The sequence below is a fragment of the Solanum stenotomum genome, chromosome 5 (genome assembly GCF_019186545.1).
Source record: "Solanum stenotomum isolate F172 chromosome 5, ASM1918654v1, whole genome shotgun sequence".
Lineage (NCBI taxonomy): Eukaryota > Viridiplantae > Streptophyta > Magnoliopsida > Solanales > Solanaceae > Solanum > Solanum stenotomum.
Window position 1 is genome coordinate 40,400,741 of NC_064286.1, and position 27,220 is coordinate 40,427,960.

The 27,220-nt window shown below is 33.4% G+C and overlaps 3 protein-coding genes across 3 annotated transcripts; 1 reads left to right on the forward strand and 2 right to left on the reverse strand.

Annotated features, from left to right (window-relative positions):
- Positions 1–609: 609 nt before the first annotated feature.
- LOC125865290 (serine carboxypeptidase-like 18) lies at positions 610–5,767 on the forward strand. The gene is made up of 14 exons (XM_049545497.1): positions 610–841; positions 908–1,053; positions 2,557–2,633; positions 2,724–2,846; positions 3,453–3,555; positions 3,631–3,668; positions 3,777–3,878; positions 4,115–4,201; positions 4,290–4,418; positions 4,534–4,605; positions 4,706–4,851; positions 5,082–5,195; positions 5,300–5,354; positions 5,432–5,767. Exons 1-14 carry the CDS (start codon positions 723–725, stop codon positions 5,513–5,515), a joined length of 1,395 nt encoding a protein of 464 aa, XP_049401454.1. The 5' UTR covers positions 610–722; the 3' UTR covers positions 5,516–5,767.
- Positions 5,768–9,049: 3,282 nt separating this feature from the next.
- On the reverse strand, positions 9,050–10,662 carry LOC125865298 (disease resistance protein RUN1-like). The gene is made up of 2 exons (XM_049545506.1): positions 9,372–10,662; positions 9,050–9,116 (listed from the first exon to the last, which is right to left on the reverse strand). Exons 1-2 carry the CDS (start codon positions 10,519–10,521, stop codon positions 9,112–9,114), a joined length of 1,155 nt encoding a protein of 384 aa, XP_049401463.1. The 5' UTR covers positions 10,522–10,662; the 3' UTR covers positions 9,050–9,111.
- Positions 10,663–11,679: 1,017 nt separating this feature from the next.
- On the reverse strand, positions 11,680–13,078 carry LOC125863971 (putative disease resistance protein RGA3). The gene is made up of 2 exons (XM_049543929.1): positions 12,151–13,078; positions 11,680–12,044 (listed from the first exon to the last, which is right to left on the reverse strand). Exons 1-2 carry the CDS (start codon positions 13,076–13,078, stop codon positions 11,680–11,682), a joined length of 1,293 nt encoding a protein of 430 aa, XP_049399886.1.
- Positions 13,079–27,220: the final 14,142 nt, after the last annotated feature.

The window sequence follows — 27,220 nt, forward strand, 5'->3', positions numbered from 1 at the left end:
TTCTTGGTCCTTCGCTGGAAACAAAAACGCAGCAACTAGTGTTTGTTTCTCCTTATTTTTTTCTTCGCTGAAATTTACAGCAGTTGTTGTTGCCTAGGGCTTTTAGCCCAATCTCTCTCTTCTTTTTCTTTTAAAAAATAACTAATGACTTATTTGCCCTTAACCTAAATTATAGGGTATTACAGTAAGAGTATCAAGATACTACTTTCCATTTTGGACTCAAACACCAGTTCTTAAACTTTTTGAAATAATAATCTATGTTTAAGAAAGTACACTCTCTATGTTTCAGAAAGTATAATAATCTTTGTTGTGAGTAATGGTAAAGTGGCTATATAGTTGGAGTATATTTTATGATTGTCAATTGTGAAATAAGTGTTGAAGTTGTTGGTAGCTAATATGATATTTTCAAATCGTGATTTTGGAGAATATGAGATACAATTAACATGAAATTATGTGTCCAAACACAATTTTATCTCATAATTTCATATTATACTATGATATTGCATGACAAAACGCCTGTTAAGTTTCCTCCGTTGATTTAAGTAAGAAGTTAGAAAAAATGAAAAGAAAAGACCCATCCTCAAAATATTATATTGGGTCTCATGTGTCTTTATCTGGAAGATGTTTTGTATGAAGGCATCGGACACGTAACTTTGACAGGTTAAGCCTTTAAATATTAATGCCCCTATCCGCTTTTCCTCAGTCGTCACCTCATTTTCTAAATGGTGCGGGTCACTCTGTTTCTGCTGCTGCTACTTGTATCCGATGTAGTCTCCGACCACTTCATCGTTGAAACTCTTCCTGGATTTCATGGAAAACTTCCATTTACACTCGAAACTGGGTAGGTAGATAGTACTAATTTTGTCATTCCATATGTAAATACACACTAAATTGCTATGTTCATCAGTTACATTGGTGTTGGAGAAGAGGAAAAAGTGCAGCTATTTTATTTCTTTGTACCATCTGAGAGAGACCCACTAAATGACCCTCTCATGATTTGGCTCACTGGAGGCCCTGGTTGTTCTGGTCTGTCTTCCTTTGTATATGAGATTGGTATGTCAATCAATTTTATTCCATGTACTTGTGTTTAATTTTCAATCAATTTCGATTTTTGTAATTATACACGCAGCTTTTTACACTATATATGTGGGTGTTCTAAATGGAGAAAAAAACGAAGATGATCTTTTATCTTCGAAATTAGATTAGAAGATTTTATTTATTTATTTTTTTTACAAAAAAGAGGGTTTTGGTAGACAGTTAGAGTAATGAGTATATTACTAGTAATGTAAGGATTAGTAATGACAGAATCTAATTTTTTCGAAGGTCTAAGTTTCTAGAAAAGTCTAGTTAGTCACTTGGATAAGCATCTCGTAGAAATATCTAGATATTCTAGAGTAGAAGATAGAGTTACTAGAATTGTCTTGTAGATGTATCGAGAAGATATTGGATATTGACACAGTATACAGTTCATCCATGGTAAATTCCATGCCTCCACTAACAAGGGTTTATTATCGAAGTGGTAAATTCACCCCCGAATTACCTCATTCTTACCATCCTCATATTATACCATTTTTCAGCATAGCAATCTTGTGTATTACATGTTTTCCCCATAACTTTGAATGTAACCCTTGATGACCATATAAAGGGGGTGTGCCCCTAGTAAATAGCACACAACAACAGTGTTCTAATAGGCAATTTCAGAGCTTATACCTTCTATATCAATGTCTATGATGGGAGATTCGCCTTTCATAGTAGGGGAGATGTATTCTAGCTTAAACCCTGCATTCAAGATATCGAAATTATCCCAAATTGAGCTTCTCTTTTCTGGCTCTGCTTGCCCCTCTTCTACTATATCCGCCCATGATTTGTGTCCGGTATTGGATGGGGAATGATTCCCAGTACTTGCTGAAGCCTGCAATACAGCATCTCACTGTTTCTGTGCTTCCTTTTCAGCAGCTTAATTAGTTTCCTTGTATTCTGGATAACCTTTCATGTGGTGCTCCTGATATGCTGCACATAAGATTTTCCTGGTTAATCTATCATTATTAAAAACTATTCGGAGGCTAACATGAGGAACCATCATACACATGTTCCAGGTGTGAGGTGAAGCACATTCTGTTACCATAAGTTTTGATTATCCTACTAAAACTTCTAATTTCACTTTTATAAATTGGTTTAGTGGACACTCAGTAACAGCCAAAGACATATTTCGGGATGGTATTTACTTTGAAGTTCAGTATGCAAATAAAATCATTATAGCAACGTTGTCAATAAATTGGGACAAATAAATACTGAAAACTAGTAAAGGTTCGATAAAGGGATCATAAATAATGTTCACTATGTATCAATATATGTAAACAAGGTGCAAGCAATACGGATGATGACTAAAAGATCAATTCGGGTCTCCCGAGTCTAAGAGTCAAAATTATGCATTCAAGTATTCATTAGGGTAACAGGAAAAATAAGATTGTTCTGAACAAGTGTATGCTTCTTATTTGGATTATTGTGTCTCAAAAGTTAAATAAGTAGTAGAAATGACCTTGATGCTTCTTTCAGGCCCTTTAACCTTTGATTATGCAAATTCTAATGGAAATTTCCCGAAACTGGAGTTGAACTCAAATTCTTGGACCAAGGTCTTGTAAGCTCACTCTTTTACAATTTGCTTATATTTTCATTGTTGCTCGTCTATATAAGCAGTAAACTAATATGGTTTTGATTACTAGGTGGCCAACATAATATTTATAGATCAACCTGCTGGCACAGGCTACTCATATGCAAACACTTCAGAAGCTTACAACTGCAATGATACCCTCTCTGTAACTCTAACTTATGACTTCCTTAGAAAGGTGAGACAATTTTGTTCTGAGCAAATTCATTCAGTTTTTATGTGTAGCTCAAATTGCTTCTATAGATGTTTAAGACTAAACTTCAATTAAAGAAAGGAGTTAAAGAACGAAATATTCGCAACCTCTTGAGATTGATTCTTCCAAAGTTTCCAAATTCGCTTTAGAGATTGAGCAAGTGTGATCAGTCTAGGACGTGGCGTTCGGGTGATGTCTACCAGAATAACAACCCGTAGCCTAGTGGAGGTCAAACCCTCTTTGACAAGATTACAGACTTGGAACATTCATGACTCGTGTCAAGCAAAATCAAGGCGAGCACTAAGTTCAAATTTTTTTTTTTGTGTTTGTAGCAAAAAGTAGTTAGTTCCATGGTCTGCCAGGTTATAAATATTGAATACAGTCCTGGAAATATATTGATTCGTTGTAGTTGAATTTGTTATCCATTGGTATTCCAAATCTTGAAAAAAGAAACTTTACAATTTGAGACCTGATAAAAAAAAAGTGATGAGTCTGGCGTGTTTGAATGTTATTTTCCAACAACATGTATTTATCTAACCCATGAAACTTTCATAAGCAAATTCATGAGACTGTGAAATTGTTGTGCTGTAGTGGCTTATGGATCATCCCGAGTATCTCAACAATCCACTATATGTTGGTGGTGATTCCTACTCAGGCATTTTTGTTGCACTGCTTACTCGCAAAATATACGATGGTATTGTATCTTGTACCTGAGTTCAGGATCAGCCTTTTTGTTATCTTGGTTCATGACCTTTTTCTTTCTCTCAAGGTATCGAAGTTGGTGACAAGCCTCGACTGAATATCAAAGTATGAACTCCACTGCATTCAGTTGCTCACCTCTTCTTTCTGTTTTCATTATTGATACTTCTCATTTTAAGTTCTGCTGTCAAACCTGAGGTTTTGGATTGAATGTAGGGATACATACAAGGCAATGCTCTAACAGATAGATACATCGACTCCAATGGTAGAATCAAATATGCTAATCGTATGGGACTTATTTCAGATAAGATCTATCAGGTATCTAATAGCTTATGTTCTGTACTCTACGTTGGGTAAATTAACTTCTATTTAACAATGGTCTAGAAGAAAAAATTAGCAATTGACTTCTTCAGTAGTTCAACTAGAAATTATGAAGCGAAGTCCTGCCAAAGCTATGCTAACAAAGTGAAGTCCTTGAATTAAAACAATTAACTTCTTTGGTAGTTCAACTAGAAATTAATTATGCAACTAATCTTCCTTATGTTACTGTGTAGTCCGCTAAAACAAATTGCAATGGGAGTTACTTTGACGTTGATCCACATAACATATTATGTCTAAATGATCTTCAGAAAGTAACAAAGGTAAGGGATCAAATTTTGCACTTATAAAATATTAAGATATTTTCAAAGTTCAATTATGCTTAAATAGTCGATCATTGCATGTGATTAGTGTCTCAAGAACATACGACGGGCGCAAATTTTAGAGCCTTACTGTGACCTTCCATATTTAATGGACATTCTCCAAGAAACTCCTACAAATGGCCAGTCAGTATTTCCAATTGCAGGACCATGGTGTCGAGTAAGTCTCTGTTTCTTCCACTTAACAAGGCCTTCTTAGCATCATGTATTGTGTTAATTCTAGTGGTTTATTATACAAGAATTTGATGAGTTAACTTTTTAAACCCCAAAACCAGGAAAAAAATTACATATACTCGTATGTTTGGGCAAATGATAAAGTTGTCCAGAAAGCACTAAACGTTCGTGAGGTATGCAAATACAATTTTATTGCTAGTGTCCATAACTCCATATCCAATGCTGCCCGCTTGAAGTAAGTTTTTGAATGATAAGGTCATGTAAAAATACCAGGGAACGACATTGGAGTGGGTGAGATGCAATGAAAGCATGCATTATAGAGGTAAGGAGAGAACCGAGTCATATGTGTATGATGTCCCAAGTGCCGTTGGTGATCATCGCCATCTCACCAGCAAATCCTGTCGAGCACTAATTTATAGGTATTACCCCAAGATAGCTTTTCTTCTTCTTTATGTTACACTGTTCTTCAAAGTGACCTTAATATATTAGTTACTATTCTTCGAAAGATCTTCCTTTGTGTTTTACTAATCACAAGATAATGGAAAAAACCAAAAGAAAAAGAAACAAGAGGTATCAACTTGAGTGTTCTGGCTTAAGAAAATAAGCAATTATTAGAAGAGACTGTTTGATAATTTTTTTACTTTGACAGTGGTGACCATGACATGGTTGTTCCTCATTTGAGCACGGAAGAATGGATAGACACTTTGAAACTGCCAATTGCAGATGATTGGGAGCCTTGGTTTGTTGATGCTCAAGTTGCAGGGTTGGTTCCTTCGTCTCTAATGCATTTTTTACTCACCCGATATTTGTTGATTTTTCTAATACTTTGTATATGTACCAATATTTGTTGATACTTTGTTTATGTAGATACAAAGTGAAGTATTTACAAAATGATTATGAGCTGACATATGCAACTGTTAAGGTAAGGATTATTCCCTATAGCAACAACTCTAAACCAAAATCATTGCATCTTAATCTTCCTTGAATTAATTTATTTAGGGTGCGGGTCATACAGCTCCTGAATACAAGCCGGAACAATGCCTGCCCATGGTTGATAGGTGGTTTTCCGGTGACCCTCTTTAATTTCACCCTTGCAAGACATTAATGTACTCGTTTGTTTCTCTCGATCACATAAGTTGCTTCTTTGAGCAACATCAGACATTAAGCTTGTCTGTCATGTAATCTAGACATGGAATATCACACGTTAGAGGTTGACGGTAATTATATTTGTTTATACTTTGTAGTATGAGAAGTTCAAGAAAGGAAGTACTTGTCGAATTTATTCTGGTTTTTACGAATCAGACCCGTGGAGCTCGTATTTAACTTAGATAAAACTTCTTTCCTCCTTACTTTCCCACATTAAATTCAACTTTTTCAGATTTTTGCTCTGTTTAACCAAATCTATTACTTGAAATCATGGTACAAATGTAAACAGCAGCCCAGTGTACTAGAACTCCGGCAATGTGCGGGTCTAGGGAAGGGCCGGACTACAATGGTCCATTGTATGTAGTTTTAACCTGCATTCTTCAAGAGGCCGTTTTCATGGGTTGAACTAGTGACCTCCACTTTTCCATATTAAATTCAACTTTTCAGATTTATGTAAAGGGAAACTGGTGCACTAAATGGTACAGGTCTATTGTACGCAGCCTTATTCTGCATTTCTGCAAGAGATTGTTTCTACAATTTGAACTCGTGACTTCCTAATCACATGTCAACAACTTTAACAGTCACGTCAAAACTCTATTCTTATGGCACGAATGTATTTGATGAAATATAAAGGATGCAAATGTTTGATGAAAGTAAGAGCCTCAGAACCTAGGATATCTTTTCATAGCAAATAGATGCGGATTTATTTGAGAATTTTGTTACTTGGGGAAATATTTAGGGATTTTTGCTAGGGATTAATCCTTGGGAATTTACCTAGAATTTTTATTACTTGGGGACATAGTGGGGATGTTTTTGGTTAATTCTAATTGCAGCGGATTTAACTAAGAATTTTTTTTTTGGAGATTTATAAATGAACCAAATTTTAAACGAATGATATAGATAAGTCTTTTTTAAAAATTCGATGACATGTTTGAGCATTTTTCCTAGAATTATAGGCAAATAGTACAACTCCATTTACGGCGGAATCATTCATTTAACTAATAGGTCAGCTGATTTTAATCTGGTAACGTTTAGCATTCTATTTGAATGTATGCATAAATCATTAAGAGCAGAAGTTTGACAATCATTTTAACTACCAACGTTTAGTCTAATTTATTAAATATTAGATAATAAATTTCTCTGATATTTTTGTTTGAAAAAGTAAAAACATTTCATAATAAATTTCATCTTTTCTACCCCACCTAACATCTCATAATAGAGAGTTTTTTGTTTCTTTACTAGTCCTAACATTTTATTATAATTAAGTCTTTTTTACTATTTCATTTAGTTAAAATATTCACAATTTTTCGAGTCTTCTTCTCCACCATCTTCAATTTCAGGTACTTATCATCTCCCCCCTCCCTCTTTCCTTTCTTTTTAAATATTAAATGTGCTCAAGTAAAAACAAGGTTCAGTGACTTTTGATAGCAGATTATGATGTGATTCAACATATGTATCAATTTAGTTATGCATAATAGTTAATTTCACAAGATAAATACTTTTATTATAACATCAAATTTGCAAGATTTTATAACTTCAGTGAATGAGTAATTACTTTTTATTTTTATTTTATAACACAGAGAAAGTTCAATAGTATATGTGCTATTTAAAATCTATCATCTGCAATACAAAAATTGTATCAATAGCAAAGTCACTGGCATAAGTTACTCTTTCATTCAACACTGCCAGTTATTCAGTTTAGAATTAGACCAACATCAAAGGTCAGCTAATTTCACTTTTCCGGGATCAATATCTCCAATCCAGTTTCAGCAAAATGCAAACGACTTTACGGAATGCAATTTCCCTTGCCAATTATGACAGTGAAACACATCTAATACAAGTAGTATTTCGACGAGATCCATGCTGGTGTTTTAAACATGAATCTGAAACACAGGAAATTGTAAAAACCTCCTTGGAGAATGGAGAAGTAACTACTTAAATAAGAAAAAGCAAAACCTGTTAAGATGAACAGATACTGCTTAGGACATTTTAAGAGCCAATGGGGAACTCTTTGCTATGACAACTATCTTTGTTGAAGTCCTTCATTCGCGGAAGATAATGAACAAAGAAATTATCCTGTGAAATGAAAGTAATGAGAAGTGCGTCATATATTCATAAAAAGTTCTACTGTCTAAAACATGAAAATAAAACCAGCATTGCATAACATAAACATTATTCTTTTATGAAACCATTAAGAAACTTATATAGAGATTGATCAAAAAAGCCACCATTTGCCTACTTACCTTGAACTTCCAAACTTCGTGCAGCCACGTCACCACTAAGGCAAAATGTGCCAATCTGAATACCTTATAAATAGATTTCAATGGCACCTGACATCCATTCCATTCAGTATCTTCATCATAGCACCTGAATAGATATGACAAATACTTCTTATTTCATACGTGTTGGGAGAGGGGAGGGGGTCAGACTTTCATAGAAAGTTAAATACCAAGTCCTGATGAGAGTAGATATCAGATTTTATTCATCAAATAAAAAAATTGCAAAACATGTCCATGAAAAGACAGGCTCATTGAACACCCTACACACTTTGAATATTTTGATGTTTCATATTATATTATAGAGTTCAGTTCCCGGAAAAGGTTGTTCAGTACCATAACAAGACCTGAAAGGAGGTAATCTCATTTTGCACTTCCAGTAAAATTTAATCTGTAAAAGGAAATAAACTTTAGAGCAACCTTTGCAATGCATTTGAGTCATTGTTGTGAGCACCGGTTGAGTTACTTGTTCCTATCTGGTCAGTCTGTGCATAAAAATAACTTCAAAAACAAGTAATTTTTTCCTTTTCAGGGATGATATAAAAGAAGTTACCTATAGAAGATCGAGTTGGAAAAAAAAGGTTCAAGTAAAAATGGTGGTTCCTCTATGGAACATAACAAACCCCGTTGTATCATGAGATAAAAGGAATGTAAAAAAGAACTTTATAAACTTGTTATAGCATTCCTCTAACAACTAAATTAAAATACCTAACGTGATTGCTGCCCATGGATTTTGACTTGATATATCACAACGACGTTCTACCATGACCTAGTATCTAGTAACCTATGAGCAGAAACACAAATTTTCATGATTAAGACATGCGGGGACCTCCAAAAATTGGTTCCCAACAGAAAGAAAGACAAAAAAACTGGTAGATTACTAAAGAAACAAGATAAGCTGAAGAAGAAATTCATTATTCTTATTGCTGGAATGGAAATAAATTTACACGATGGTCTAACAATTTCCTAAACTAACTCCAAAACATGGGGAAATAATGCTAAGCCTAAAAACACTGCTAGAGAACTAGTCAAATAGTAAAAGAGCAGCAGTAAACTGATGGTGAAAATCAACAGTAACTAATGACTAATAAAACAGTAATTAACTAATTTTATCTAACAGCTGTACAAAGCAACTTATGCAGATAATTACAAAGTTTCTACAAATTCTAAAATGAAAATTTACCTAACGTAATTACTGTAGTTCATGGGATTTGTCTTGATTTACCACAACAACGTTCTAGCATGACCCTGAAAGTACTAACCTATAAGGAAAAAACACATAAATGTTCATGATTGAATCATTATCAAGATATACCACACTTGAAGAATTAGAAGAACAACAAATTGAAGAAAGCATAGCACATATGCAATTGATTGATAATTTGCATTTATAATGTCAAAATAATTGCAGGAAAAAGTAGGAGTATTAAATTGCATACATAAGTTCTTTTCTGGAACTCGTGGAAAATAATATTTAAAAAATCGACTCGGAAAGTGAAAGAGAAACAGAGACTTACGTCTGTCCTGAATTATGCTTCCACCTACTTCAATTTTTGGAATATGGGAAATGTTGGACCACTGGGAGTTTGCACTACTCTGATTGGTGCAACTTTCTTCTAACTGTGGGCAGCCATAAATTCGCAGGTTCCATAATTTAATGAGGCGTCGCATGGCATCTCTGGATGGCAGATGATCTAGTTTTTCACAGTTCCAAAAACTTAATTGTTCCAAAGAAAAAAGGTTGTCGAGCCCATCCGACATGCCTTCTAACAATGGACAATCATACATCCGCAAATACCGTAATTTGGGTATGGCATCTGAGAAGTCCAGATGTTGTAGCCATTTGCACCTCATTAGTTGTAATGTTTCAAGAGAAGTGAGGTTGTCAAGACTATGAGGAAGAGCCTCAATTCCGAAATCATATATATAGATATGTGTTAGGTGAGAGAGTTGCATAAGCTGACTGGGCAGAGAATTCCACTGCAAACGTCCGTACACACACAACCTACGAAGGGACAACAACAGTTGAATGCCATTAAAAATTAATTGGAATGCCTCAAAATTCACCATCTCTGAGAAAGGACCAATTCGCAATATCCCTAGGCGGTGAAGGTCCCCTGAGGGTAAAGGGAAGGGAACTAAGTTGTTACAATGGAAGACATTCAAAGATACCAAAGACAGACAATGATCTAGCACTCCACTTGGTAAACTGGTCAATATATCACAATAACATAACTCAAGACTTTGGATGGAAGTCAAATAATTCTCTCCACTGGGAATAGGAAAACAACTGAAATTGGTGCAGCTGGTAATCTCTAACCTCTCAAGAGAATGGAGATTGTACAAGCTTTGTGGCAATTCACGAAACTCTCCACATTCTGAGACCGATAGGTGTTGAAGAGAAACGTTGTTGCGTAGCATCTCATCGGGAAGACACGTGAGCTCTTTCACGTTACTGACAACAAGATCCACAAGAGATGTTAAGTTGCTGCACAAGTTCAACAATGGCATTTCACTGTCAACTCTTTCAATTCTTAATTCACGCAGGATTTCAAATTGAGTTGGAGTACTTTTTAACAGTGGACACTCTGTAATCCTCAACTTCTCAAGCCCAGGAAACATTCTTACTCTAACTTCATCTCCCTTCCACTCAATAAGGCTATGCATATCCTCCAATACTAGTTCTTTCAATGACGGGAACACTTGGATATTGTCATTATTGCTGTGTGATCCATTATCATTAATCTCAACACCATAAAATTTAGGTCCGATGCATTCCAATTCAAGGAATCCTATCAACTCAAGATGCCGAAGTGATAAGGGCTTATGTCTTTTGGTGTTTTGATGATCTCCTCACAAGTGCAGGGACCTGGTCCTCTGCAGAGTATGCTCGTCCAGTGTCAAAGTGCAGTACAGCTGTAAAAGCTGTCTGCGTCAGAAGCTGCAGAGTACTTCACCAATCAGAAGCTAGGAGGTTGCTTGTACGTTTGGTAATAGCTTTTTATGGTATATACTAAACAAAATACAACAATATTATTCATTCATTCAAAGAGAGAAAGATTTTCAAGCTTCAAGAACAGCAAGGGACTTGATCAATTACTTTAAGAGCTTCAAGAACAACAAGGGATCTGATCGATAACTTCAAGAGCTTCTTGTACCAGCTGTTACTTTGTTTGCTTGTAATAGTGCTTACATTGTAGGATTCTTTTGTGAAAGAAACGTTTCAAACTTGTTTGAATCATTGTAAGAACTAGGTTAAGGGTAACTTAGGTTCTTACTCTAAAAGTCTATATTAATCGGTTATGATTAGTATAGTGGGCGGTGTTGTATCCGCTTTGGCTCATCTAAGTAATAGGAGATATTGCTTAGAGTTGGGATTAGTAGGCTAATCTCGGTTTGTAAACTTGCTTTTACTTTTGCTTGAAGAAGATTAGTGAAAGAAGTTTGAAAAGTCCTGGCAGGCCAGGTCGTGGTTTTACTCCCTTGAGCAAGGAGGTTTCCACGTAAAGTTGTTGTGCAATCTTTACTTTCAGCACTTTGTTTATTTTCTGTTATTGTAACTGTGCTGAGGACCTGGTCCCATCTAGACAAGTGGACGCATACATTCCAACACGAAGGAACTTCAGTTGGCCAAGCGATGGAATTTCTTTGCACCTTTTGCAACAACTTAATTTCAACTCGACCAAATTTGGTAGAAATTCTTCACTGAACCATGAAGGAAAACTAGTCCCCAAATAGTTCTCCATTTCTAAGTTTTTCAAGTTAGGATGCGGTTGAAGACCATCCAACACACACTCATCATTGATATCACAGCTTTCTGATTCATCATGGGACCATAAATACANCTTTGCACCTTTTGCAACAACTAAATTTCAACTCGACCAAATTTGGTAGCAATTCTTCACTGAACCATGAAGGAAAACTAATCCCCAAATAGTTCTCCATTTCTAAGTTTTTCAAGTTAGGATGCGGTTGAAGACCATCCAACACACACTCATCATTGATATCACAGCTTTCTGATTCATCATGGGACCATAAATACACCAGCTGGTAGATATTTGGTTTCTCATGTAAATATGTTGTTCGAGCCTCATCTGTATTTCTGACTAATTGGAGACCTTTGATAGTCAATTCACCTCTAAGGTTTTCCAAATGACCTAATTCTTCTATTCGACGACCTTTCTCCAAACCTACATAGAAAAATGGTAGCGTCTGAAGACTAGTCAATTGCCCCCATATTAATTGGCATCTGAATGTCTAATTGGTAATGATATTTGCGATATATGTGTCTCAAACTTATCATATTTTCCATTTCTTCTGGAAGCTTCCTGAGTGAAAAGCAGTTATTGACTCTAAAAGTTTGCAAATTGTAGAGCTTGCAAATGGAGTTGGGTAAGTCTTCGATCTCAGTGTTGGAGAGATCAAGATATCTCAAGTATATTAGCTTGCTGATTTTGGCTAACAACCCCTCGATGCCTGATCCGGACAAATGTAAAACTCTGAAGAACTGAAAGCTCAATAGCATATCATCAGATATGTTGCTTTTCCAGAACAATGTGCACAAACGTCCTGGCTCATTTATCTTATCTATTTGATCACTTGGTGAGTCCCATCCAAAGTATCGAACTTGAGAAAGATTTTCTGCTCCAACACTCTTTTGATCAAATAACTTAGACTTTAAAATATCTCCAGCCAAATCATGCACAAGATCATGCATCTTACATATTGTATTGTTGTGCACATCTAGCTCAACATTTAGCAGCAAGGAATATTGCAATAAGAGTTGAAAAAACTTGTTCCCGACGTCTTCCATCACAGGGGTCTCTTGACAAGGACGAAGAAACCCTTCTGCCATCCAGAGTTGGATTAGTTGGTCCTTCTCAAACTCAAAATCTTTTGGTAACATCGCAAAGTTACTAAAACATTTCTTCAGCTGTGGAGATGGTAGATAATCATAGCTGAGTTTTAGGATTTTCTTTATGCTATTTTCCCCGTTATCATCTTCAACTGCAACAAGGGGGTTGCTATCAAGAATTGCCTGCCATTCATGTTTATCCTTGTTGCATATGAGGCCTCCCAACACACTTGCAGCCAATGGTAGACCATGACACATTTCAACAATCTTGTTCTCCACACTCAGTATTTCTTCTGGAACTTCTCCATCAACAAACGCTCTTTGTTTAAAAATGGACCAACAATGATCTCTAGCTAATCTTCTCAACATATGAAGATCTACTGCTATTGTGGATGCCACTTGTTTAATACGAGTAGTCACGAGAATTCAGTTTCCTCTGGACGTATTGATTTCTCTCAACGTGTCCATGAACTCATGCCATGATGTAGAGTTAACACGCCACATATCATCCAGGACAAGCAAATACTTTTTTTCTCCCAATTCATCTTGTAGCGTCTGGACTATTATATCTCTGCTTTGGACCTCAACTTTCTTCTTTGTCAGTGATTCGAGGATCAGTTCAAGAAAGCTTTTAGTTTCTAACATTTCAGGTAGGCACAACCAAACTCTCTTTTCAAACTGCTGCTTGATGTGTTCGTCATTGAATATTCTTTTAGCCAGAGTAGTTTTCCCTAAACCCCCCATACCCACTATGGGAATGGTGCATAGAACAACATCCTCTCTCATGTTCAAAATCTTCTCCTTTATTTCAGCAACATCTTTGTCTCTACCAACAACATCAGAAGCAACTACTACGGAATCTGTTTCTCGAATTGGTAGTATTTTCCGAGAAGGAACCATCAGTGATTGGAGACCGAGGTATGTGGCTGATTGATTGATAGCCCTCAATTATTCATTGATGTTGTTGATTTTTCGAGACATTTCGCTCTTAAAAGCAGCATGAGAAAAGAAACCATTAACCTTTTTCATTGGTTTGTTTCTGATCTTCACTTGTCTTTTGATAAATTCATATCTGAATTCGTCAAACACATTTTCAGCATTTTCAGCAGCTCTCTCAAGCCTCTTAAGCCATAGTTCCACAGCCTGATCCTCAACTTGTCGTCTTTCGGCATCATGAGTGAAAGCTTGGATTAAGGATATATTTTTTGTCAGCATTTCGAGATCTTTCTTCCAGTCCCTTGAGCTACTGAGTTCCTTAATAGTGAGAGAAAGCAGCTTTTCAAGCACAACTTGTATGGTAGCACCAATTACAGGGTCGGCCATTGTTGCATTTGCTCCTTCACAAAGTCCTCTTCTTCCTCTGCACCAAAGTCTTCCTAATGTTTTTTCCAAGTCCTCTTTTGCTAGTTGTTTATGGACCCACTAAAATTCATATACAATAGTGAAAAAAAGAATGAATACTAGTCATGAATCCAATGACACAAAGCAATTACGTGTATGATTAGAAGTCCTAAAACAGACAATAAGCCCTTGACTTGTTTGGTAAAAAGTGATCATAAGCTATTTATTTAGTTAAAATACTCTTAATTTTTTTAGAACACTTACAAATTTAACCAATATGTAGATAACAAGAAGTTAGGGGATTTAGTTACCGAAAAAATAAAATAAAGGCACACATACACAAAAATGGAGATGAATCGGGATAACGTCCGATCTTGTTTCTGGATCGAGTAGAAAAGGGATATATGAAGGTCGTTCTCTTCCTCTGTGCATCTCTGTGATGGGTAAATCTCCATAAAAATGGGACAACTTTCGTGTAGTTTGTGATTGGATGTAACTGTTAAGATTTTCTCTAGAATAAATCTTTCTCTTAATAGATCTCTTCTTGTTCCACAATCTGATCGGGATGAGGTAGATGCCTCCCAGCCGGGGGGGCGGATCAAATCGGAGTTTCCTTAGGTAGCCACCGACCTACAATTATCCTTAAACTTCCGTGCTTGGTGGAGAAGAAGCGAACAAAAGTACGCTCGCTTGCTGTCTTGTTCTCTGAACCCCTCAAACTTGCCTTCATCTTTCATTTTGGCACTCCAACTTAACCTTGTTTCATTTTAACCCTTAAACTCTATTTTTTCTGTACCATTTAAACACTTAATATGAATTTTTATGATTTGTTTTTATTTATGTTCTTCAATTGCAATTTCTTATTTTAAAAAATAGACGTGTGCCTGTTAATTTTCGTAAAAAATTAAACATTCGCGAACGAACATAAAAATTTTCAAACAATAATATTACTTTTTGAGATTTCTCTGCATTTTTGCATGAAAATAAATTGACAAAAGTTCTTTGATTTTCTTTCTTAAACATTAAATTAAATTAAATAACACTACTTATTTATTTTTCCTTATCATCTAGTCTATCTAAATTTAACGCAAATATTCATTTTTAATTTTTAATATAAATCAATACGAATAAAAAAACCCATCTTCAAAAAGACTCGACTGACTTTGTTAATAACACTACTAAAAAAAGACTCTTGTTCATTGCTAATAACACTACTAAACAATGTTAAAACTCGACTGACTTTGTTAGGTTGTCGGTGATTTTAAAGAAAGAAAACCAACACAATTTCGTCGGTTATTTTTCACACAAAAATACATAACACTCTTAAAAAGAAATTATTATTTTTTAAAAAGAATTATTTTTTTGTTAATTTTTAATTTTTTAACTAAAATTAACTAACACATGTCAATTTAAAATAAGAAGTTACAATTGAAGAATATATATAAAAATAAAGAAATCATAAAAATAGTATTTCGTGTTAAAATGGTACATAAAAAATGGAGTTTAAGGGTTAAAATGGAACAAGACTAAAATAAAGTGCCAAAATGAAAAATGCGGACAAGTTAGAGGGGCTGTATATGTGTTTGGCCTAAAAAAAAGTTAAAGGTGTTTTGTTTTGGTATGGAATTTTGGAGAATTAAATTTTGTTTTTTTGGAACCCCAGGATAACCCACAGTCGTTATAATCTCTGTCACAGCCTCTATCCTTCGGGTGAACACTTTGTGTGCACCGGGTAAACCTTCACTGTGTAATAGTCTGCACACCACACAGGAAATGTAAACCGCACTGGACCAGCCCCTCAACTCAGAAGGCATTGAGGGTGATCAATCGACCACCTTCCAAACCAACTAAGTCATCCCGAACAACGTAAAATTAAAAGTTAAAAAGATAAAATAATAAAACTCTTTGTCAAAATAAAAGTGTCTAATTAAATCAGCTTATAAATTTAGTCAAACTTGCTCCAAAAATCGTCATTTTGAGTTTTCATTTTTGGGCTCTTCAGTATTAAGGCTCTTGTTGTTCCAATTGGTTAGTAAAATCAAAAGCAACTTCATCTCTGCTCAATATCCATATGATAAGGAGAGCTGTGCGGACTGAAATCACAAATGCGAAATTCAGATTGCAATTCTAAGGCACTAATGGCAGAATCATGAGAGTAGCTAGGGTTAGAAAATGAAAGAAGAAGAAGAGAATTGAGAGGGGGAAAACAATACCGGTCCAAAACTAATTGCCCAAGCCTAATCCAACTGGAATTGACAGTGTAATTTGGGCATAACATGTTAAGATTCCAGATTGGCAAGAGTATGAGGAAGAACATGGATTCCGAAATCAATTATTCTCAGCTGCAGAATACCATCAATTGTAAGCACTTCATTACTAAAAATTTGCAAATTGTACAATTTCTGCAATTTCAACTCATCATTCATCTCAGAGTCTTGTGATTCATGTTGCCTGCTGCCACCATAACTTTGGTTCTTGACTTAATATTACATGTGACACTCTTTTATATATCTGTATTTGAAATTATTAATTATTTTAATTTATAATATTCTTTACATAATTTTTAAATAATATTCATTACTCTATTTGTTCCTAATTATGTATCATAGTTATAATTTTAAGAGTCAATAATTTTTTTTATATGTTTTGTAAATATTTCAAGTCATTAATTATTGAGACTTATGTACTTTTGACGTCATTTTCACATAATACATGTTATTTTCTATATCTCATTTTATGTGGCATCGATATTCTAATTTATTTGACACAAATAGAATTTTGAGAATTAATCCATTTTATTTTTTTGATATTTCAAATTGTTAATTATTATAATTTATATATTCTTTTACGTAATTTTCAAATATATTTCGAACTTGAAAAAAATTAAAATGAGAATATTGCAAAAAATAACTTGGATAAAAGGCATGTGACATACAATTATATGCTTTTAGACCTTTATTAATAGGGGAAAAAACACTTATACACGAAAAAGTAAAATATTTATCCTTAAATATTTCATTACTTTTATACTGTCTTTTATTTTAAAATGACATATAATTCATGAGATGACGTCATGCTGATGTCAACATTCATCCTTTTTTTTTCCTCTATTACAATATATGATCTTACTCAATGGTATCAAAAAGTAATTGATTAATGTCTTCATAGAAGAATTGTTAACCAATCGGCATCCCCCTAAAGTTAGTTCCAATTTTCACTTAGACACCTCAAGTAGACTTTGTCCATTTTAAACACCTCAAGTAGGGGTCTGTTGTGTCATTTTGACACCATTTTGACAATCAGCTAAAGACTTAAGTCATATGTGGTCCCTTAAAGTTGTCCGCATAATTCACTTAGACACCTTAACAAACCTTGTTTCCTATTAGACACTCCAATCTTAAAAAATAAGTTCATATTGAACATTTTTCTAGTACTTAGTCTAAAGAGAATGTGCATGTAATACACATGCATATGATGTGGCAAATGACGAATCAAATGAAGACACATGGTATTTTAATTTAAAATAATTATAAAAATGAATTTTGAATATAACAAAATCCTAAAAGAAAATACTTTAAACTAAAAGAAAAATAAAAAATTATACACCCCCACCCACTTCAAACCTCTCCATTTCTTCTCTTTCCCTAATAGTTGTCTGGTCCACCATTGTTAACCTCTATTTAGAAAAATTAGAGGTTTTAACATATATTATAAATGAATTTATCATTTTTATGTCTCTTTATGCCTTTTTTCTTATTTTCATTTAAATTGATGGTGTTTTCTTAAAAGATCCGTTTTTTTATTTAAATTTTGATTTCATTTTCTTTTGTTCGATTTGTGAGGAAGAAGGGGTGTGTGTGGGAGAGGTGAAGAGGGAGAGAGTAAATATTTGAATAATGATCTTCATTTTTTCCGACAAAGTAGATAGATGGTCTCCATTTTTTCCAGCAAAGAAGACGCACATAATAATTTCCATTTTATCCGACAAAGAATTGGTGATCTCTATCTTTTTTCTGGAAAAAAAGAAAAAACGGAAGTAAGCAATGATAAGATGATTTTTTTTAAAAAAAAGAAGGAAATTTGTGGGGAAAAAATGGTGATGGATTGTATTGAAGAAATGGTTGGAGTAGGTGTGTGATTTTGAAAGAGAGGAAGAAGAAAAAGATTGTTATTTTTTTTTTTTAAAAAAAAGAGAAATATAAAGAAAAATCGAAAAGGAAAAGAAAAAATGTTAAAATATTGATTTCACGCGCTTACCAAGACGTGAATTACACTTTTTGTGCCACATTTGCATAAAGTGTCTAAATGGTTCAAATTCGAGAGGGTAGAAGTGTTCAATAGGTACTAGTCCTAGTTGATGTGTCTAAGTAAATTATGCGGATAACTTTAAGGGGCCGTAGATGACTTAAGCCATCAGCTAAAATTACAAAAGTGTGTGTAATACACTTGGGAGTGACATGACATGATGACTAATTAAAAGTTGACATGTGACATTTGAGTGTAAAAATAATAATTTTAAAATAAATTATTTAAAAACAACTAATTTTTCAGCAAAAATAAATAAATAAAATTACCTATTTTCTACCATCCCACCCCACCCCTACCCCATCTGCCTTACGTCCCTTTTGCCTCCCCAACCCTACATCCATTTTTTGGTTCTTCTTCCAAAAAAATTTAAAAAAATTTGTTAGATTTTAGGTTTTTTTTTTCTTTTTATTTATTGTGAATTTGATTTTGAAAATCATATATGACATTTTTCTTCTACTTTTTTGAAAGAAAAAAAATGTGTCTTAGTTCTAAAAATCTTTTTGAATTAGTGTGATGATTTTTAAAAAATTTGTTCTTATAAACATTTTTAAAATTAGTTTGATAGTTTTTTTATTTTATTTTTTCATATTTTGTACGGTTTTTTATCATGATTTTTCATGGTGAAAGGTGGAATAAGTGGTAGGGCTAAAAAGTGAAGAAGGAGGAAAACAATTTTTAAAAAATCCAAAAAAAAAAAACCTCACGCGCTCAAAATGGGTGCAACACACACAATATGTCAAGTCAGCAAAAAGTGTCAAAATGACACAGCGGGACTCAACATGAAGTGTCCAAAATGAACAAAGCCTAATTGAGGTGTCCAAGTGAAAATTGATGTCAACCTTAGGAGGCTACCAATGGGTTCAACCTATAATATCCTCTAGTAGTATCAATGAGTAATTGAACAGTTTTTAATTGAGATTTGATTCAGTCCTTCAATTAGATTACTCAATCATCCATGATACTACTACGGTATATCTAAATGTTGTCATGGTATCATTGAGGTATGTTCAATTCTACAATATTTTAATTTAAAATCAATTTAAAAAATTGTCATAATTTAGATACAATTTTTTTTAACATTTGCAAAAAGAGAACAAATGTAAGAGTCAATAATTTTTTTATATGTTTTGTAAATATTTCAAGTCATTAATTATTGAGACTTGTGTACTTTTGACGTCATTTTCACATAATACATGTTATTTTCTATATCCCATTTTATGTGGCACCGATAATCTAATTTATTTGGCACATATAGAATTTCGAGAATTAATTCATTTTATTTTTTTGATATTTCAAATTGCTAATTATTATAATTTATATATTTTTTTACGTAATTTTCAAATATATAACGAACTGAAAAAAAAATTAAAATGAGAATATTGCAAAAAATAACTTGAATAAAAGGCATGTGACGTACAATTATATGCTTTTAGTCCTTTATTAATAGGGAAAAGAACACTTATACACCAAAAGGTAAAATCTTTATCCTTAAATACTTCATTACTCTTATACTGTCTTTTATTTTAAAATGACATATAATTCATGAGATGGCATCATGCTGATGTCAGCGTCCATCCTTTTTTTCTCTCTATTACAATATATATATGATCTTACTCTAATGGTATCAAAGAGTAATTTATCACTGTCTTTATTGAAGGATTGTTTCTTCCTCCTTGATACTATCAAAGTATATAATATACTCTGGTGGTAACAATGAGTAATTGAACAGTGTTTTCATTGAGATTTCAATCCTTCAATTAGATTACTCAATAATCCATGATACTACTACGGTATATCTAAATATTGTCGTTGTATCATTGAGGTATGTTTCAATTCTACAATATTTTAATTTAAAATTAGTTTTAAAAATAGTCATAATTTAGATACAATTTTTTTTTACATTTGCAAAACGAGAACAAAAAATATGAAAATATATTTTCTACTACTTCAAAGTTTAATAAATAAGATTGTGACTTTAATAATTTTCTCTTAATTGTTTCTTATTATTTTTTTTTTAAAATTCAATCGTATATAATATCGATAGGGTAGCAATATACCGACGGAGTGTCACAAAGGACTAAACTCAGTCCTATATGATATCAATATGGTGTCAATTACCGATGGAGTATCACAAAGAATATATTTTCTACTAATTTAGACTTTAATAAATAAGATTGTGACTTTAATAATTTCTCTTAATTATTTCTTTTTAAAAAAAGTCCAATCCTATATGGTATTGATAGGGTATCAATATACCGACAGAGTATCATAGAGGATTAAGTTCAATCATATATGATATCAATATTATGACAGAGTATCACACAAGATTAATTCATAGTAGTGATGTTGACGTCATGCGTGAAATAAGAAAGAAGAAAAATGGGGTAAGTGGGTAAATAGTGTGAGCCATGGGTCCATTAAGGGTGTGTTTGGTACGGAGGTTTCCAATTTTCCCATGTTTGGTTGACTTAAATGTTTTGAAAATGTTTTCCAATTTTTTCTATGTTTGGTTGACTTAAATGTTTGGAAAATGTTTTTTAAAATAACTCATTTTCCTCAAATTTAAGGAAAATGACTTGCCTTCCAAAATCAAGGAAAATATTTTCTAAAACTCTACTTCATCATTTAATTTTTTTTTACCCTATCCATACCCCGTACCCGACCCTTCCCATTCAAAAAAAAAATTAAAATTTTTAAATTTCAAATATAATTTTATCCCTACCACCAAACAAGCCCCCCCCCCCACCCAACCCCACCCCCACAAACAAACAAAAAAACATTAAAAATTACTTTTAAAAAGTGTTTCAAATTTTAAGATTTTTTTTATCTCACCCAACCCCTACTCCCTACTCCCCCTCCCCCCCCCCACCAAAAAAAATTCCTTTTAGAAAATATTTCAAATTGAACTTTTTTTAATTTTTACGCCACTTCCCCCACTACCCCTCCCCAACAAGGCCACCCCCACCAGGTCAACCCCGTCAATTTAAAAAAAAAAAATTGGAAAATATTTCAAATTAAATTTTTTCTTTTCATTTTGTAAGCTCCCGCCCCCCACCCCAGGGCATCCCGTCAATTTTTTTTTTTCTTAAAAGAAAATTATTTTTGGAAATATTTCAAATTTAATTTTTTTTTTCATTTTTATGCCACCCGTACCATTACCCCACCTATCCCGCCACCCCCACCTAGGCCATTTCCATCAAAACAATATTTTTTTGAAAAAAATACTTTTGGGAAATATTTTAAATTTAAAATTTTCATTAATTACGCCCACCTGAGGGTCGGATTTTAGAACGGCCATCGGGGTCTTGTTCTAGTTTGAGTGTCGGGGTTGGGTCCTAGATCAATTATCGGGGTTAATTTTCGGATCAGAAATTATTTTCCTAAAGAGTATTTTTTAGTCTCAAGCCAAAAATAAAAGATATTTTCTGAACAATCAAACATGAGAAAATGAGTTAGAAATTCACTTGTTTTCCAAGAAAACATTTATTTTCCTTTGTACCAAACACACCCTAAGAGTAAATAGTTTGGATTGGGTCCAATTTGGATAAATAGTTTCACAATTAGATCTATTTTGTATAGTTATTCCTTATTAATAGTAGTGAAGTAAAGTAATATTAGCATTTCTTAATGTTTTGGTAAAATTTGTTAGAATTTGATCTACAAATTGTTTTAATTTTAAGCTTGAAAAAGATAGTTTTAAATTCTTTGAGAAGTACTTAAACATGTTCTTCCTTTAACAGAATTATGACATGGCATGAATGAGTTTTTAAAATCAAACAAGTGGGTTTAAAGTATTGGTACACATGAATTTCTCACCCAACACAAATGATGAATATACTTGACAATTTTGAAGACACTTCATGTCCATATTCTTGAAGTTTGACTCAGATCTTCTTAGAAGGATTCATAAGCATGTAGAGCATCATTACTATATATATATAGTACTGAGGTTTCACCCTCTTGTCTTGTTTTGAATTAAAAAGAATCAAATTAAAAACTTTTAGTAGTAAAAAAGTTAGGACTGGATGTGGCGCTACTTCAGTACCATAGAAGTTGAAAAGTGTCATAGCGATTGGAAGGTTATCTCGTTGCCATAGCGACCGAAAGGCGCAAAAGTTCTTGGTTAAAGCCAATGTCTTCAAAATAGCAGGTTATATTAAAAGGGTGGGTTTTATGAGTTGGCTCATGTGTAGCAATACTTTAAAGTCACTTGTTTAATTTAGGGAAAATGGTCAAAAATACCCCTTAACTTTAGTTTATTAGTTGACTATACCCCTGTCGTTAAAACAAAGTTATTTATACCCTCACCGTTATTAATTTCACCATTTATACCCCTCAATTGACGAAACCCCAAATTAACTCAAATTTTAAAAAAATCCATTCCCCAATTTAAACCCAATGCCCCGACCCGTCTATCTTTTAACCCGTATAACCTATTCCCCTTTTACTCACGCAACTGTACGTCTCGATTCACCGGTCTGATTCCTCCATTAATGGACCACAAGCTCCATTACCTTTCCGTTTCATTCCAATTTTCAAAGTTGCCAACTTTTTGCTCTCTTGTCTCTACCAGAAAGCTCACTTTTTTATTCATACACAAAAAATATTCAAGTGTGTTAATCTCTTTGTCGTTTTGTTAATCTCACCACCATTGCCGTATTAAAATATTCATTTGTTTTCGACTCAATTTTGTACTGACCCTTTTCTTTTTTCCCCCTGTTTTAATGGAAAAGTTGAGGTCTTTCAAATCTCTATCTCCAGTTCATCATCTTCATCGTGCTAACTCTCCTTCACACCCAATAGAAGAACGTCAAAATTTATTGAAAGAAACCCCAATACCAGTGTTTCTACAATGGGTTCTTCACGTATGGATACAACTAATGGTAAAGAAATAGTCGTCAAAGCGAATATCAGAGAAACCCAAAAGTCCATAGGGAAACAGAGCACTCTTCTTCTTCATCTTCTTCGAAAACCCAGTTGAGTAACAATGCAGTACAAATGAGAGTATACAGAATAAGGTGTATAGAGATTCCAATTACGATTTCTCTAATGATGCAACAATGAAGTTTAATTTATTCTCTGTTCTTCAGATGGTGAGTTTGATTTTGATAATTGCGGCATTTTTTTGTAGTCTAACTATTAGAAAATTTAAGGGGATGAGTATACTTGGGCTTGCATTGTGGAAATGGGAGTTAATGATTTTAGTGTTTGATTTGTGGGAGATTGGTTTCTGGATAGGGAATTAGATTAGTGTTGACCGGAACAGAAGCAATAAAATGGTTTAAAAGATAGAGGGGTTGGGGCATTGGGTTAAAATGGGGAACGGGTTTTTTCTTAAAATTCGGGTTAAGTTGAGTCAATTTGGGTTTCTCCGTCAATTGAGCGATATAAATGGTGAAATTGATAACGACGAGGGTATAAATAACTTTGTTTTAACGATAGGGATATATTCAACTAATAAACTAAAGTTGGAGTTATTTTTGACCCTTTTCCCTTTAATTTAACATTTGTCCATGTCATGTCATAGTTCTATTAAAGGAAAGACATTTTTAATCCTAAAAATAACCTTAAAGACATTTTTGATTCAATCGATGGATGAAGAACATTTTTGAGCCATTTTCTATACGTTGAGGACATTTTTAACCTTTTTCCATTTTTAAAAAGTATTTCTAGAAAAAAACAATTCTGAGCAGCAATGCCAAACAAGTTCTTAAAATTTTTATATTAAGAAATTATCCAACTACATTTGTCATTAAAATAAATTTAACATGATAAATTAAAATAAATTATGCTTCCATTGGGCTATAAACAAAATTAGTTATCCGCTAAATTTACTTTAGCACTTTAACTTTACAAATAATTATTGACCTTCCAAATTTCATTTCAAGTAAATTAAAATTCACCCAAACAGCTGACATGACAAATAAAAAATATAAAAGTGCGTAAAAAGTAAAAAAAATTAAAGAGAAAAAATAATTGGGCCCTTCCTTTTCTTTTTAGCCCCACCCCACCACCCCACTCCCCACCATCTTTATCCACCAACGGCCTCACCCCTTCTTCTTCCTCACACCCCATCGCCCCCGGCCGCAGCCCTCAATCACCATATGCACCATTCCCTTCTTCTTTTCGACGAATCCTTCACCTTCTTTCTCCTTCTTTGAAACCCTCCACCTCCACTCTATTTCTTGTTCTTCGAACCCCCACCCGCACCACTCTTTCTCCTTTTTTAAACTCTGTCACCCCCGACCAACACCTGCCTTGCCCACTTCTTCTTCTTTGAACCCTCCCCCCATTTTCTTCATTTCAAATTATTCTTGCTTATTCTTAGATGTGATGAACAAGGAAAAAATCATAAAGCCAACAACTTATTCTTACTTCAATATCCTACTTATGGAAGTGTATGTTGATTGTGATGAACTTGAAGATTTTTTCAAAATAAAAAATGTATGATTTCTTCATCTCAAATTAATTTTTCAATTGTTATTGTTTATTTTATTTTGATAATATGTCTTAAAAATTGAATTTTATTTAGTCTTGGATATGTGGAGTTTATTTTTTTTTTTGAGATTTTTTAATTTTTATAATCTTGGATTAATCCTTATTTTTTTCTATTGTTTACCTTTCTAAATTTTGAATATATAAAAAGTAACAACAAAAAATAATAATGAAAAAACTCAAAATTTAAATAATTTTCAACATGGAACAGACATGTCAATGATGTGGCACTGATGTCTCAATAGCATGACATATGTAGAATACACATGCCATTGTGAGACTGATATTGTAGTATTGGGGTGAGATTGAATTCACTTGAAAGTAGTTAAGGGGATATTAAAATATGTGTAGTTAAAGTGTCAAAGTAAATTTTGTTGTCAAGTTTAGAGGTGATTTAATGTTTTCTTTTTAATTTTTTTTTTGTTTTTTTGTATTTTGGTGATTGCATCTTCCTCTTGTCACCGGAGGTTTTTGTTTCCAAAAAAGAACTAGCTTAAAGCTCACTATTTCCTCTCTGCTGTAAATTTAGTGATATTGTTTATTGAAAGAAGTGTTGCGTATTGATTCCTTTTAATGGGACACCGTCTTGTAATAAAAAAAATAATCTAAGATGTTCTAATTGAAAAAAATAATATTTTTTTATATTATAAAATAATAGATCCCACAAATAAATAAAATTATAGAATCTATTTGTTTTTATGTCATGTAATTATGCTTCTTCTCCTTCTTATAAATAGATTTTAGAATTTTATTTATTTATGGGGTCTATTATTATATGATATAAAAAATAATTTACTTTGTCATATTAAATTTATTTTAATGATAAATGTAATTGAATGCTTTTTTAAGATAATGGACGGATACCCCGCGAATCGTCAGTTCATTCATGTCCTTCTCAAGGGCTAATTTGCCACCCCTCTCATCAATGTAAAACACCGAATTATATGGACTGAAGTTGTCGCAAAAGGAAAAAGGAAAGAAGAATTATACAGAAAGAAACACCAAACCAACCGAGCTTATAATGTATCTCTTCCTAACAGCTTACACTCTAAACAGTTACACAATTTCATGGATAGTTAATTGATGCAATTAGGAAAATTATAAAAAAGTAAAATAAAAAAGATCCTTGAGAAATAGTGAGGGTCCTAGCTATTATAGGAAATCACTTGATAAATTTAAGAAATATAATTTTTTTTTTATGTTACATATGTAGACTTCAGCTCTTGAAAATGGTTGTCAGTAGCCAAATACTCATGAAAATGTCCCGTAATGAGTCTACAACTGAAGATTTTATTCTTCATACAAAATAAATGTGTTGGTTCCTCTGTGAAACATAACAAACCTCGTTAAACAGTAAAATTGTATCATGAGAAAAAAGGAACGCAAAAAACATAAATTCCATGATTAAATCATATCATGGGATTTGGCTTGATACTAAAATGAAATTTACCTGACGTGATTGCCTGTTGCTCATGGGATTTGGCTTGATTGACCATATCGACGTTCTAGCATGACCTTGGAACCAGAAGCGTATCCATGATTGCAGGATGATGAGTGCACTATTATGAAAATGTGGATCTAATTGGTTTGACATTTAGGTTTTTATCATTGAAAACAGTTAAATTTTTAAAATTATAGGTCCAAAATTGAAATATTTAATTAATTAAAACGCCAAAAGTACTATCAATAACCACTTAGGGATGTGTTACCCAATTTTAGAAAGAAAAATAAAACAAGATAGATATAAAAGTCAAATTTCTAACCTCACTGAGAGGTTCACCCAATCATCATCGCATTATATGATACTTCGAGTGTGGGTTCACACATTTTTATTTAACAAAAAATTTAAAAATATAATGCTACTATATATGATTTCGGGAGGGGAGCATGGATTTACGTGAACCCGGTGACCCCCTCCTGCTTACGCCTCTGCTTGGAACTAGTCATCTATACAAAAAAAAACATAAATTTCATGATTAAATCATATCAAGAGATACCACACTTGAAGAATTAGAAGAACAATAATTCAGTTGAAGGATAAGCAGAATGTTGAAAGCATAGTACAAATGCAATTGATTGATAATTTTGTATTTTTTAATGTCAAAAAAATTGCATGAAAAAACTATTAAATTACATACAGAACTTCTTTTCTGGAATTCATGGAAAACAATATTTAAAAAATTGATTCAGATAGTGAAAGAGAAACCGAGACTTACAGGGTCTGTCCGGAATATTGCTCCCGCCTATTTCAATTTTTGGAATATGGGAAATGTTGGACCACTGGGAGTTTGGGTCACTCCGATTGATGCAACATTCTTCTAACTGTGGGTATCCACCAATTTGCAGGTTCCGTAATTTAGTGAGGCG